The sequence below is a fragment of the Pagrus major genome, chromosome 11, assembly GCF_040436345.1.
Source record: "Pagrus major chromosome 11, Pma_NU_1.0".
Lineage (NCBI taxonomy): Eukaryota > Metazoa > Chordata > Actinopteri > Spariformes > Sparidae > Pagrus > Pagrus major.
Window position 1 is genome coordinate 1,981,389 of NC_133225.1, and position 15,330 is coordinate 1,996,718.

Sequence of the window (15,330 nt, forward strand, 5' to 3'; positions counted from 1 at the left end):
ATTGTCATGGCTGAAAAAGAGAAAAGGTGAATACAAAACTAAATCGATGCTTTGACAGCAAAGGCAGTAATGAACAAAAGGCTGCATTTTACACTTCTGCAAAATCGGGACCGATTGAAAACTTCCTCACAACACAGATGCTCTTTTTCTGTAGCTCACACCTGCAGTGTGTTGCACAGTATAAGAGGGTATTTTTGCTGTGCAAGTGTGTGATTGTATGCATCTCACCTCCGTTCCTAAATGAGCTCATCCTGTCATCAATCACATCAGCTGAACCTCTCTGCATCTTTTTGTTTCTCAAACTCTCCGCTTGTCTTTGTCTCATTGTATGCAGTCTGTGTGCGATGTCTTTGTCTTCAACATACCTGACATGTACTCTGAAGAGCTGCAGTGACGGGAGGAAGAGGCAAAGAGACAGCGAGGTTGAGAGAGGAGGGAAAGTGGGTGAAAGGACAGAGATGGAGGGATGAGGAGAAAACCAGCGTCCCGCAGATGTTCATTAGAATATTTATTACACTGGAATTGCGATGTGAAAGCCTCAGTGACAGTTATAGTGTGTGTGTGTGTGTGTGTGTGTGTGTGTGTGTGTGTGTGTTGCCTTTGTGTGCGGGGTGATTAGCACAGGTGGAGTGCCACTGCCCCCCCCGGGGAGGGCAATGCCTGCGTTTCCTGTGTGGATGTGGGGTGAGCGATGAGTCTCGTCTTTCCATGGAAAATCACCGGGACATTATTCTTAAAGGACCGGACCAGAGTTTTTTTTTTTGCATGTCTTGGTTAATCAACATTGAATCCTATATACTGTACATTAAACCCAGCATGTAAATCAACTCACACAGGCTGGAAACGTGCTCTAAAGTGGCTCTACATCACCGTTTACATAATGTCTGCATTAGATTTTATAAAATAGTGATGATGTAGTGTAGGGTTTACACATCTATCTGCACTGTACACTGCATTATTATGCAACAGTAACTCTGGGAACAATAAAAGCAGTAGATCTGCCTTTTCTTAGGTTAGTAATCAGGGTCTATGGTCAATCTTTCAGTGTTATCCTATCCTGCTGATGTGGTCATTATGATGTTTTACAAAATTAACGATTCAGAGCAAAACAGAGTTGTAAAGGTTTTTTGTCACTGAATTGAACGGTGATTTAAATATCTGTAAATCTAATTTGCTGCATTTGCTTTATTGGGATACATATTGGCAAAATGTTATTATTAATATCATGATCTATCAACCAGCCCTACAGTGGTCTAAAGTCAAGACGAGGTTATAATAGATTTTTTCTGCATGACTGCACTCACCTGCACAGGGGAAATTATCCTGGAGAAACAGATTTTACAATTATCAGATCAGTGGTCAAAGAATCCTTTTGACAGATATGATGATTAATGTTGTGGATTAACAGACTTATGCCTATAAGGCAGAAAATAAGCAGAAAAGGCTTCCTGTAACGTACAAACATACAACATGTAAAACCATCAGCACAGACCTGCAGCTGTTCTCAATATATGACATAAGGCTAATAGCAGCTGAGTGGGTCGGTGGCATCGGAGATGTCAAAGCCTCTTTACATGCAGGATTGTGTTGACATGTGGTCCATAAGAGACGCAACGTTTGCTGTCCATATATGTCACTGAGTGATTAGAGCCTTTTGTCAGGAGGGTCGTAATCTGCAGAACATGAACGTCATCCAGTTTATATATAAAGAGACAAGAAGTATGACAGAATATGCAAAGTTCAGTCTTAACTTTGGAGAGAGTAGTTTGAAAAGCAGAATCCCACCTCAAGGTCCACTTTGTAGCCTCTTCTTGAGCTTTCAACCATGTCACACAGTCTTCATCTGCAGGCAAAGACTGCTCGGTTGTCATGGAGGAGGATCTGTTGGCACGATGATGTAATTCATAGCTTTTTTTTAATTTTTATTCAAAAAAGCCAAGAACAGATTATTGACATGTGATGGTGATGATGTTAGAGGAAATTTACAAATCAAACTAGTTTGTGTGACAGTATCTTGAGTCCAATGATGGGATTCTTGTTGGACCATATCGCTCAAGTATTACTCAGTTTAACAAGTTGTACAGAAATCAGAAACAATTGGCAAAAAACACCAACCTGTCTTTGGCTGCAGCTTCTCAAAAATGAGGATTTTCTGCTTTTCTTTGTTTGTTTTTTATGCTTGTAGATTGAATATCTTTAAGTTTAGGACTCAACACATCATCTTGCGCTCTGATGAGCTTTTTTCACCTAACCATGTGTTGGATGACGGTGCATATTTAGTTTAGTTTTGTGTTGAGAGTTTAGACCGAAGTGACTGAAATGACCCGTAAAAGAGTGAATAACTGCCGTCGCAGTGTGTTCAAAAGGAGACGACCTGTTGATTTAGAGCTCGACGCTTCGGTGTGTGTGTGTGTGTGTGTGTGTGTGTGTGTGTGTGTGTGTGTGTGTGTGTGTGTGTGTGTGTGTGTGTGTGTGTCTCTGTGTGTGTGTGTGTGTGTGTGTGTGTCTCTGTGTGTGTGTGTGTGTGTCCCAGAGGGGATAGATATACCACGGGGTAACTCCTCCTCCCTCCCTCCCTCCTTTCTCTCTCGCTTTCTTTCTTTCTTTCTCTCATGCGTCCCCCCTCGCTGCCTCCTGATTGGCTGAGGGGGCGGGCCTCCGTGCAGGGATTAGTTAGCGTGTCGTCCGTCTTTTAGGATCAGCCTCGCTCGCTCTTTTCTTCAGTCTGACGGAGCAGAGAGCAGGAGGAGGAGGTGGCGGCGGAGGAGGAGGTCGAGGAGGAGGAGAGAGAGAGAGAGAGCAATAGAGAGAGGGAGAGTGAATGAGAGAGGGAGAAAGGGAAGGAGGGAGGAGGGAAACAGCTGAGAGACGAGTGGCAGCATGCAGCTAACGGAGAATGCGATGGTTGAGGACGGTAAGAGGGACAGATTCGGTCTTTGTGTGTATTATTATTTAATTTTCTTCTTCTTCTCTCTTGTTGCTTCCTTTGTTTGTCACCTTTCTTTCTTTCTCAGGTTCTTTCCTCGCTGTTTCTGCTCCAGTCTGTTCACATTTATTTGTGTTTTTTACTGCTGTCACACTTTCTTTTTCTTCTTTTTCGTCTCTTTCATGAAGTTGCAGCCCTCCTCCTCTTTGATTTTGCTTGCAGCACACGACCTAAATTCTTCAGAGCGTGTGTGTCTGTGTGTGTATTTGTCTTTATTCTTTCTCTGTTGGTTTGTGTTGCTTTTGTGCTCCACAAGTTTGTGAATTATGGCTGCAACGATCAGCTGATCGAGTCATATTTCAAGAAAAAATGCCAATCATTCTCTTGTTCCAGCTGCTTACATGTGAGGATTTTTTGTGGCATTTTGTAGACAGAAAGTTAAATATGAGTTAGTTGCGGCCCTGATGTTGCAAAACCTCAGTTTTACACTGTCAAGCATCTCCATGTGTGAGTGTTGCGTGTGTGCGCTTTCACAGCCGTGACACTGAAACACACCCACATACTGTAGATGCTCACACACACACACACACACACCACCTGCAGCTCCGTACTTTGTCCAGATGTGAAGTTGTGGAAATAAAACAGACTGAGAAGCAGATGTGTTTGGAACATTTAATTGATGCCACACAAGTTTCTGGTTGCTTTTGCAGAGTGTGCAGTAATTTTACTGGTGCAGTAAAGATCTTTGTTAACGTGCGGTCGCTGCTGCTCTGACATTAGTCTGAACCACTGATCAGCTGTGTGTGTGCGTGTGCGTGTGCGTGTGCGTGTGTGCGTGTGTGCGTGTGTGTGTGTGTGTGTGTGAGATTTTGAAAGGATGACCGAGGCTCCTATTGATGCTTTGTGTGTTTAACGTGTGTGTGTGTTTGTCAGTCCGTGCTGACAGTCATTGTTCTGGAGAGCTGTGGGTTTCAGCCTGCATGTGTGATGACAAGTGATATCGCAGTGTGTGTGTGTGTGTGTGTGTGTGTGTGTGTGTGTGTGTGTGTGTGTGTGTGTGTGTGTGTGTGTGTGTGTGTGTGTGTGTGTGTGTGTGTGTGTGTGTGTGTGTGTGTGTGTGTGTGTGTGCGTGGCTGAGCGCTGCTCCTTTGTCTGGTGAGGGGGAGGGGGGAAGAAGGAGGGAGGGAGGGAGGCTGCGCTGATGGTCGCCTTTGTTCACCGTCCCTCCTGCTCTCTTAGTGACTGATTTCTTTACTGTTTTAAAACGATATAATTATGTTGTATGAATATTTTCTGGTTTTTCTGACATGTTCTGACTGTTTCCTCTCTGGTAGGACGGTTGTCATTAGTGAGTTTTGCTTGTTTTATGGTGAAAAGAGCCGACCTGTCACAAGTACTGATCAGCTGCTGCAGGAGTCAACGACTCTTCTCAGTTTAACGCTGCAAGTTTCCAACAGACCTTTGCAACAAAGGACTGTGCACGCACGCGCACGTGTGTGTGTGTGTGTGTGTCATGTTCATTGTCCTGTTGTTTCTCATAGTAGAGCTGAAACAAGAAGTCGTGTAATAATTGCTCATATTACCAAATTTTCACTGGTTTTCTGATCTTACTTGTGTGGATTTTTTCAATTTTATCTATAAATTACATGTTTCTGCCTTTTTGCTCAAAAGACTTTAAATGTAACATTTCAATGACTTATCAATGAAGCCAAAAAGAGAGACTGCCAATGAAAATAATGATTAGTTGCAGTCTTGGTGACCCACCCATTGTACTTTCTGCTGCTGTCCTTTGTGTGGTCGATGCTCTGCCACTCTGGGAACAACATGCAAACACACTCTGACATGTTTGTGTGATTCAGTTAGTTTAGAGCAGGTTAGAAATAATTTGCTTCTTCTTCTGTCTCTTTTAAAATGTTTTCCTGAAATTATTAAATGAAGCAAAAGTTTTTTATTTAAAACATAAACTGGATTTCCACTGAGTACATCCTTTAAAGTGCAGATGGACACGTGTGTGAGTGTATAAAGTGCTGACGGAGGGAAACAGTGCAGCTGCAGAATGACAGTTTTGGCTGCCGTGGTGACGTGAATGAGGAGGGAGGAGAGGAAAAAATGAGACGAGGAGAGGAAGACGAGCTGCCGCTGTGTTGCGACAGTCCTCTGAACAGACACTCACCTGCTATGTGTGTTTGTGCGTGAACCAATTATTGTTTTATTAGCGGTCCAGCCTCTTTAAACGAAGTCTTCTCAGCATGAAGTGAGCTAAAGTTTACTGTTTATTAGTTTATGTTACCAGTGTTAGCATCCCTCACCCCTCAGCAGTTCCTTTGTATGGAAATTTCAATATAAATATATTTTGTTATAGGTTTAATTGTACCAAAAATCACAGTTCACATTGTTAAATAACTCGCTTATCATATTTATAACATGTCAGATTGTGTTTTAGCTTGTTCTGCTGCCCCCTACTGGCCAAAACAGACATGGTTAAACTTTCAAACTTGACCAAACATGATTTTTGAAATGTCAACAAAGAAAACATGAATCTAACTGTGTGTCACAGTAACACAGCAGCTGTGAGTGATGTGACAGAGCGTAATGACCGTCTTACTGCACATGCACAGAAATCATATCGGGCATCATTTCTTCGGCCATGTTCAGCTCTCCCTGTGCATTGTGGGACTTCCCCCCTCTGTTTCTGCTGTCCGTGTGTGCGTGTCGTCTGGTAATTTGTGAGGCCTGAATGTTTTTATGGGATGTCGCTGTGCTGCAGGAGAGCGCTCCTCTGCCGGTATCTCACCGGACATTCATCAGCGTGCTTTCCCCTTTTTAAAGGACGGCGTCCACGTCTGTCCTCTTTCTGCTTTGTGTGTGTGTGTGTGTGTGTGTGTGTGTGTGTGTGTGTGTGTGTGTGTGTGTGTGTGTGTGTGTGTGTGTGTGTGTGTGTGTGTGTGTGTACTGATTTGTGATGTAGAAGCTCTCCAGTAATTACACTGCTGTACCTTTAACTGTATCCAGATGTGCCTGGAGACATATAAATCTTGGTCTGCACGTGTGTGTGTGTGTGTGTGTGTGTGTGTGTGTGTGTGTGTGTGTGTGTGTGTGTGTGTGTGTGTGTGTGTGTGTGTGTGTTTAGTATTGTGGGTCATATTCAGGCTGCCTCTGTTTGGCACACAGCCTGGCAGCAAACACAGGAGCTTCTGTTTGTTAGCCTGTTAGCATCCACTCAGGCTGAATTCACCTCCAGCTCTGCTTTGTTTTTTTTATGTTATATTGTAATTTAAAGGTGCAGTCTGTGATTTCAGTGTCATCAAAGAGGTCGCCTCATATCATGAAGCTGCTCTCACTTGTATTTTATTAGAAGGGCTGGATGCTGTTTGAGATTTCTTTGTTATTAGCATCTATTTCAGTCCAGTTTTCATAGCTTACTTAGAAGAATGTGTTTTTCCACAAACCTCCTTTTTTATTTAACAATAAAGACAAAGTTTTGTAATGTTAAACGATGTTTAAGCACAAGCAGTCTTTCAAGAACTGTGCCTGAACCAAATAAAGTCTAAAACTGGCTAAATTTGGATTTCATTATAAAAAATATGTTTACTAAACGAATAAACATGATTGCATGTAACCACAAAGTCTCTGCCAATGTATGGCACTGGGCATTGTGCATTTCTGGTTTTGTGGGTTGATGTGATTGCCCCACAAAATCAATAAAAATCTGGTGGAAAAACAGAATTATGATCTTGAGACAAACGGAAAAATGCAGATTGTTTTTTTTTTTTTTTTGCCAAATGTTTATTTTAAAAAGCCTTTAATATTTGTGATCACACAATCCTCCATTAGGATTTACAGTACAGACCGTATACTTCCTGTCATTGTGAATACCTGGTCATTTACTTGGTTTATTTCATGAGTGAACAGAGTCGAACATATTGTTTTTGTTGAAAATGAACGTCATAAATCAGACGTTTGTTCCAGATGTGTAAACTTATCTACAATATATTTATCAGGAAGTTTCCTCAGAGACAGGAAAAACTCTGTAACAGGTCTAACAAACTTACACATCCTCCTCAGGAAGTCTATTACAGGCAGCAATAACTTTCACTGTGCTAAGTGTGTGTCTGTGTGTGTGTGTGTGAGGTGTATGACAGAATAATTACTGCCATGATGTATGGGCTGTGTTTGTCATGCCGCTGTTTGCTTGTGTGATTAATAACAATACGGTCACCAACTGCTCCGCTGCTGCATTTGTATGGAGATGTTAATACAGCTCTGTGTTATCATTTGCATATGAAGTATGTGTGCATGTTGGACGTGAATAGAGAGATTCTTTATCTCTTTCTGGTGTATTGCTCGTGTACACAGTATGAACCAGAAATGATTTAAAGTGTGTACTCATGGATGGACTTATGAAAACACAAAAAAAACTGAGCTCAAGTTAAACAAACGTGTATATAAACTTTAATTGTAACATATCGTTTCTTTCTCTTTCTGTCTTCCAGCTCTTCCCCCGAAGCCAGCGAAGCCCCAGCAGCCCTCCTCGGTCGGGGTTGGAGGGGGCAGCAGCAACAGTGCCAAGGATGGAGGAGCAGGAGGTTCACTGCAGGAGGCTGAGTGGTACTGGGGAGACATATCCAGGTAACACACACTCAACTTTCTAACTCTTTAAGTATTGTTATTAGATATTTTCCTCAAAAAGCTAGGCTCTGCGTAAAGACCTATTATTATGTAACATTTCCTCAAAATGTCTAAAAAACAACTAGACCCTTGTTTATATATGTTGTTGAGTTGTGTACTTGCGTTATCCCAGATGTTTCCAACAATGTTCAAACACAGAAACCCATCATTTTACTCAAGGTAACGATGTGTTTCTTTTGGTTGCCTGTTGCTAGAATTTCCCAGAGAGAGTCAGAGTGAGGAAGGAAGTCGGAGAACAAGACTAAACTTAACGTGAATAAAACTTTAAAACATTAGATTTGCAGAAATCAGGTAGATCAGATTTTATCAGCAATGGTTGCTGTTTAACAATGAAGACAACAACTCCTATGATCCCACACTTCTTACGTCTTTTGTTTTGTGTTAAAATCAGTTTCCTCAGAGTTTCAGAACAACTTGTTGAATGTTTGGGAACAGAAATCTTTAATTCTGTGTTTCTTTAGTGTAAATCTGTAAAAGTGCTGAGTCTTGACTGTTTGGGTCTTAGTCACAGCCTTACCTTCCTAAGTGCAGGTTAGCTGTCGGCCACAATCCACACACACTCAGATGATAACCACACCTATAGTGCAGACAGCCAGTCTGCCACCTTTCTCACACACACACACTCACACACACACATCCAGACCAGTCTGTCCAGTCACTCCCTACATCATTTAATTGATGGACTGTTTACTCTGAGGTGTGTGGCTGCGGGGAAAGTCCTCATCGCCTGCCTCTGATAATTGGAGGCAGACTTCTTTAAATGAACACCATCTGTACATACATCACTCCACCAACTCAAACACTCATATTTTTCTTTCTCTGTTCTGCTCTGCCTTCAGGGAGGAGGTGAATGATAAGCTCAGAGACATGCCTGATGGAACTTTTCTGGTTCGAGATGCTTCCACCAAGATGCAGGGCGACTACACGCTCACACTGAGGTAAAGTCTCAAGTTTGTATTAGAGCCATGAATGGAGTGTGTTTAAAAACCACAGGGGGTTTATACAGGCTGGAAGCAGTGGCAGATTACTTCTGCAGCCATCCCTCTAGTTAACTACAGATTGAGGGAAATCATGTGTTGAAAAGCGTTTTGCCTACGCAGCATCCTGCTAAATTGGAGCAAATTGCCCACTGCCGTGGAAATAAAGTGCTTGGAGGAGAACTGAGTGAGAAGCTGCTGAAGTGTGAATATTAAGGAGAATGTGTCAAAGGTTTGAACATGGTGTAGATCTCCACTTATCCTCTTGTTTTTCTCTTTGTGTTCAGGAAAGGGGGCAACAACAAGCTGATAAAGATCTACCATCGGGACGGGAAGTACGGCTTCTCCGACCCGCTGACGTTCAGCTCGGTGGTGGAGCTCATCAGCCACTACAGACACGAGTCTCTGGCTCAGTACAACACCAAACTGGACGTCAAACTCATGTACCCCATCTCCCGCTTCCAGCAGGTCAGCACACAAAACCATTGACACACTGTCTATCCAACAAGATATACACTGTCCGTTTGTAATGACTTTATTTAAAGGAGATATCAGTGTCTTTACAGCCTGAAAACAAACATTCAACACATTGTAACTGCTCTCTAGTTCAGTTTAGTCCTGTTCACTCCCGCCTCAGATGACTCTGCAGTAGTCACGGCTGTTTATCAGCTCCGATCGGCTGTGATGAAACACAATGTCCAGGTGGACACTGGCTCGTTAATACTTTCCCATCTGTGTCTGTTGAAAGCAGCACTCACACACCGTTCAGTCGGCACTGAGTCTGAAAGAGAGACAGAAGTTAAAGATATCAAAGTAACGACCGTTAAATTGTCAGTAACTTCCGTGTCACTACCTGATTCTTGTCAGCCGCCTGATCGGTGCCAATCAGAAAAAAGCAAGACGTCTCACTTCTTAGCAACTTCCAAAAGCGATGTGTCTGATTCAGAAAGTTATTTTTTTTACTTAACATCTTCTGAATGTTTTCTGATGATCTGCTTCTTTTTACTCATTTTTCTGATGATGAGAAAAAATAAACACATTTCAGATGTGTTCAGTTTTTCCTTCCAAAGAAGTTGTTTACAGTATTTGTTCAAAACCTGTCTGGTAGCTCATATTGGACTCATTTGTCAGGCTGTGTCCTCTTGTTTGTCTGTCTGCACTTCAACTGGTTTCCTCTTTAACCCCTGGCCTCACCTCCGTACCCGTGTTGGGTGTTTCCACTCCGAACTGCAGCGGCAGCAGGATCTCTGCTCGCTGAAATATTGCACACAGCCGTGGTGTCAAAGGCCCATTGTTGCATTTATCCCCTTCCTCCTTCACTCCACTCGTTTGCCAGGCGAGTCATTACTCGCAGCGGTGCAATATCCCAGAACCTTCACCGTACACCCAGGGCATTGTGGGTGGTTTATTAACGACCCTTTTCAGGAGTCACCCTCCGTAAGCAGAATCTGGGGTGAAGGGAGCAAACATGCACTTTTCCTCCGGCCTTAATTACAAATAGCTCTTCATTCCTTCTTCTCTCATGCAGCCTTTTCCTTCTTCTGTGTCCTGTTATTCTGATTTTCTCATCAAGGCTCACTCTCTAATGCTTTCGTTTCTCTTCCATCCCTCAGGACCAGCTGGTAAAGGAGGATAATATTGATGCTGTTGGGAAGAAGCTGCAGGAATACCACAATCAGTACCAGGAGAAGAGCAAAGAGTACGACAGACTGTATGAAGAATACACCAAGACGTCGCAGGTACACATACACTGGCATATTATGACTGAAGTTTTAACAGAAAAACGTTTCTCACCTGTCCACTCACTCACCTCCTCTTCTCTCCCACCTCAGGAGATCCAGATGAAGCGAACAGCCATCGAAGCCTTCAACGAGACCATCAAGATCTTCGAGGAGCAGTGCCACACGCAGGAGCGCTACAGCAAGGACTACATCGAGCGTTTCCGCCGGGAGGGCAACGACAAGGAGATCGAGCGGATCATGATGAACTACGAGAAGCTCAAGTCTCGGCTCGGAGAGATCCACGACAGCAAGGTGCGTCTGGAGCAGGACCTGAAGACACAAGCCATGGACAACAGAGAGACGGACAAAAAGATGAACAGCCTGAAGCCCGACCTCATACAGCTCCGCAAGATCAGGGACCAGTATCTTGTGTAAGTACAGCGGAGAGGCAGAAGTCTTGTAAGGACACAGAGGTTGAGTGGAGGACACGCTCTGTGTATTAAACCCAGTGAAATATAATGATGACCCATGGCTCGAGGGGGGGAAAGCTTCTCACATGATTTTCATGCTGTTAAAGAAGCCTGCAGTCTGTTTGTTGGACCAGGACGGTGATATATTTTTACACTTTCTGTTTGTTATCATACTCAGTCTCAAGTCTTTAGGATCCAGAAAATAAAAGGTTTGTTTCAGGAAGCAGAATTAATTTTGGGCTAGCTGGATAAACCACCAACGAGGTAGTTTTTTCTCCCCAAACCCACATTTGCCCCCGTATATATCAACCTTGAACCAACTTAAAGAAAGAATCGTTTTGTTTTTGAAAATCACTGTTTTCTAAAGCTCAAAATGAGTCCAAAAATATTCAGTTTGCAAGAGCAGCAACTCCTCACATGAAAACAGTCTCCACGGATTTACGTGACAAATCAGACTTAACTTCACATAAGATATTAAAGAGATCGATAATAAAAGATGAGGCAACATTCGACACATTTCAGTGCCATAAGCAACCGATCAGCCTGTGACTCGGCTGCTCGATTAGAAACGTGTGTTTCATCTTACTGAAGCTTCAGCGTTTCAGCGGAGCCGACCTCGACATTTGTTGGAGGCTGGCTAATTTGATTTGTTCGGTCTCATGCTCGTTCACTGCACCATAAACAATGTTGTAAATGAAAGGAGCCTTTAACTGATTCCTAGTAGTAATAATGTCTCTCTCTCCCCCTCTCTGTAGCTGGCTCAATCACAAAGGAGTTCGTCAGAAACGAATTAACGACTGGCTGGGAATCAAGAACGAGAACACTGACGAGTGAGTCTCTACTTTCCTCTCTTCTGCCAAGCCTGTGGCTGCAGATTAAAAACTGTGGTTTACACTGGAACTGTCTGTGTGCAGAGCAACTGATGTTCATTTACTCTCGCCTTATATAAAGTACTGACGATATAACGTGTCTTTCCTGCTTGTTCACCGTGTATCTCTTGTTGTGTAACTGTGTGTGGGTGCAGAGGCTACTTTGTGAGCGAGGAGGATGAGAACTTGCCTCACTACGATGAGAAGAGCTGGTTCGTCGGGGACCTGAACAGGACGCAGGCGGAGGAGCTGCTCCTCGGGAAGCCGGACGGAGCGTTTCTCATCCGAGAAAGCAGCAAAAAGGGCTGCTACGCCTGCTCTGTAGTGTGAGTACACAAAATCCATGCTATCTGACGTGCATCTACTTTTTGAGATATTACTACATCATACTTACTATTTTGTCATCATCTCCTCCTCCTGATGATATAAAGTCAGGTGAAGTCTCGTAGTCCACAAAACATTTCTGGAGCTTCACAGTAAAACATTTGCAGCATTCTGCGAAACAACTGAAGTAGCCGGAGACTTGTTTTGCTGTGAAGCTCCAGAAATGTTTTGTGGACTATGAGACTTCAGTCAACTTGTCTGAGAGCTGTTGGATTGGATGAGATTATACCAGAAACACCTGGAAAATGAGCAGTTAAAGCAGAAAACAGCCATCGTGATTGACTCCGTCTTCTCTGTCTCCACAGCGTCGAAGGTGAGGTGAAGCACTGCGTGATCTACAACACACCGCGCGGCTTCGGCTTCGCTGAGCCCTACAACCTGTACAGCAGCCTGAAGGACCTGGTGCTCCACTACCACCAGGCCTCCCTGGTGCAGCACAACGACTCGCTCAACGTGCGCCTCGCATACCCCGTCTACGCACAGATGCCCTCCGGACGCAGATGAACCCCACCCGCCTGGCCACACCCCCACATAGACAACAAACCAACCCCCTCTTGGGGAAGGGAGAACGGGGAGAGTGAAGGAGGGAGGGGGGATTGGTTGAAATACAAAGCAACCCCAACACCAGACCCGAAAGATAGAAACGAAGTAAACACTTGCTGCAACACACACGTCAGCCACCTTGGAGTTATATATTTTTACAAGAACAATTTCGGAGGGCATTCTTTCTAAAGACTGCTTGATTTGCACAAGGAAGTTTTAAATGTTTGTGAATGTGAAAAAAAAATAAGTGACTGAAGGAAGGAAGGAAACGGAGTAGGAGACTTCAGAGTTTCAGGTTGACCCCGCTGCTACCTAAACTCCAGCTCAGACTTTTTACCAGAAACTCAAAAACCACACGAATGACGACGAAGACGACAACAAAACATTCCCATTTTAACTCCTTTTGTTTCCCGTTATTTTTGATTTTCCACCTCAGATGGTTCTACGACGACCTTCTTGTTTGTTTCTGGAGTCGTCTCCATGTTTCCGATGTTTCCTTTTGTTTACTTTGTTGAGGAGATGATGTCAAGTGTCTGTTCTGTCCCTCTCCGTACGAAAAGCAAAAATAATGTAGCATAACGAGACAACGGACACTTGTTTCATGAAGTGTTCCTCCATGTAGACTGCTGCTGAAGGGTTAAGGGGGAGGGTGGGGGGGGCGTAAGTGACACCCAACAGTTTTAAAAGAAGGACTCGAGGCTTGCTTTTATACTAACTGCAAAGGGTTTTTTTATGTTTGCTTTGCTGGAACATAGTTTTTTGTTTTGCCAATGTGTAAAAGGCAACGTCACGGATCAGAACCAGAGACCAAAGTTGGTGTGGAGAGGGAGGGAAGGGGGGGAGGGCAAAGAGTTAACAGCCAGTGTGTGTTTCTTTTTCTTTCTTTTCTTTTTGTGAATGGAGAAAGCAGTGAAGAAAAGCAAACGAATGGTGTGTTTGAGACCACACATAAAACCGAGTTTTGGGCCACGTGCTTGTGAGCCAAATAGCCTTTTTGGAAAACCAAATGGTACGTAAACAGAAACACCAGGACCTTCTGTAAATACAGATGGTCGAGGACGAAGCACTTAAACAAGTCCCATCTGTGACCTCAGCACTCTGTGTTCCTCCGGGACTCGCTGAACGAGCTCTGAGCGTTGACCAGTCGATCAGTTAGTTAGTTTAAGGAACTGATTCTTAATTGGCAGCTTAAATAATTTTTCATTATATTGAAGACCAAACGAGAAAATGCTCATTAGCTGCAGCCCAAGTAAAAAAAAAAAAAAAATGTTTTCCAGCGATGTCACACAGCTTCTCTGCAGGACATCACAACAGTTCAGAGTGCTGAGGTCACAAATGTCGCTACACTTAAACCAGACAAGAAAAGGTTACAAAAGGTCAGTTTCACCAAAATAATCCTTAGGAAGGAAAAAACAAAAAGTCTGACCTGGAACCTGAAACCCATTTTATGTGTGGTGTAAAAAGAGTGAGAGTTAACATGAAGATATGCGTAACGACTGTGGGTTGAAAAACTGGGACTGATTGTGTCTTTTTCAGAAATAATAAGCTTTGATAAAAAAAAAATGTTTTAAGTGTAACACAGAGAGCAGGAGGCGATGTCCCGAGCTGAAGACGCAGGCTTTAGAAGAAAATACTGAAAACTTGAAAGAACGTGCAATCTAGCGTCGTGTACTTCAGCAGTCAAACAGAGAGGTGAGCTGCACTACGGTCCGAGAGATAATCAAAGTGCACAGTGAAGCTTTTGGAGTGAAATTACGTTTTTCTTTGTTTGTCAGATTGTTTAGTTCTTTTTTTTTTGTTTTTTTTTCTCCAAACTCAGAACTTCTTGCCGGTGCTTGACTTTATAACCAGTGGAAGCATCACACAATAAAAAATATCTTGAAAAACTGAAGACAAAAACACAACCAAGTTTGCATTCTATTCTTCCTAGAAATTCTGTATCACTGATTGGCTGTACGAAGATTTACTGCTCAACCATTGGCTGTTCATTTGGGGAGAAATTTCTGAGACGAACGGGGTCAGAGTCGTGTCCCCAGACTGTCGGCCCGCCGCTGATAATCTGCAGCTATTTTAAGGTCCTAATGGAAAAGCGAAGGTTAGCGGAGCTGCGAGGGAGGGGGTGGTGATGTCTCGACTCTGGTTCAGGGCAAACAAAGGCAGCTGTTCTCAGTACTCTCCACCCCCCCCCCCTCCTCTGATACTCACCGGCCTTCTCTCCTCGCAGGAAAACCTTGGAGAGGCCGTCGACCAAAAAACTCTTTAAGGACGAGACGCTGGTTAAAAAGTCAGACACAAAGCACCATCACCTCCACCTCTGTGGTGTTTTCACAGTATGATGAGTGTATGGGCCACACACACACACACACATATGCACACACAGGCACGAGTGAAGGAGCGTATCAGGTTGTAGGAAGAGGGCCATTGTTTGAGAAGCTGCAGGAGTCATTGTGAGTGAATGATACAACATTGGTTGTACCCACCACGCGTTTTTATCCCAACCCTCGTCAGTGTCCCCCTCAACGCCCCCTCAGTGTAGTTAACCCCGTGACCGTATCAACGTTATCTGCCCCCAACACACCCCAGCTGCTGATGCAGTCCACTCACATTAGGTAGATGAGCTGTGGGAGTCGAGGTTTGCGGAGCTGAAAGCCATGGATAGTTTTTTACTGGAGACTGAATCAGTCCGGCTGTGCTTCATCGAATTTGGCCTGTTTTCAGACTGCTGTCCCGTCAAGTTTGACAAAGAAAACC

The 15,330-nt window shown here is 43.6% G+C and overlaps 1 protein-coding gene and 2 long non-coding RNA genes across 7 annotated transcripts in view; 1 reads left to right on the top strand and 2 right to left on the bottom strand.

Moving 5' to 3' along the window:
• The window catches only part of pik3r3b (phosphoinositide-3-kinase, regulatory subunit 3b (gamma)), a 185,707-nt gene extending 171,224 nt beyond the window's left edge, over positions 1 to 14,483 (top strand). For all 4 annotated transcript variants that reach the window (XM_073476042.1, XM_073476040.1, XM_073476043.1 and 1 more), the window contains 8 exons: positions 7,420 to 7,555; positions 8,455 to 8,553; positions 8,880 to 9,060; positions 10,206 to 10,331; positions 10,425 to 10,744; positions 11,539 to 11,613; positions 11,808 to 11,978; positions 12,342 to 14,483. In XM_073476042.1, the coding sequence (XP_073332143.1) occupies positions 7,420 to 7,555; positions 8,455 to 8,553; positions 8,880 to 9,060; positions 10,206 to 10,331; positions 10,425 to 10,744; positions 11,539 to 11,613; positions 11,808 to 11,978; positions 12,342 to 12,540 (1,307 nt within the window). In that variant the 3' untranslated portion in view covers positions 12,541 to 14,483. The remainder of the gene's footprint in view (positions 1 to 7,419; positions 7,556 to 8,454; positions 8,554 to 8,879; positions 9,061 to 10,205; positions 10,332 to 10,424; positions 10,745 to 11,538; positions 11,614 to 11,807; positions 11,979 to 12,341) is intronic.
• LOC141004517 (uncharacterized) lies at positions 9,132 to 10,475 on the bottom strand. Its single transcript, XR_012179821.1, has 3 exons — positions 10,387 to 10,475; positions 9,446 to 10,250; positions 9,132 to 9,373 (listed from the first exon to the last, which is right to left on the bottom strand). It is a non-coding gene; the product is annotated as an uncharacterized lncRNA (long non-coding RNA).
• The window catches only part of LOC141004516 (uncharacterized), a 70,802-nt gene continuing 66,017 nt past the window's right edge, over positions 10,546 to 15,330 (bottom strand). For both annotated transcript variants that reach the window (XR_012179819.1, XR_012179820.1), the window contains exons 5-7: positions 15,184 to 15,329; positions 11,843 to 11,971; positions 10,546 to 10,643 (exon numbers count right to left, since the gene is read on the bottom strand). This is a non-coding gene — a long non-coding RNA (uncharacterized lncRNA). The remainder of the gene's footprint in view (positions 10,644 to 11,842; positions 11,972 to 15,183; position 15,330) is intronic.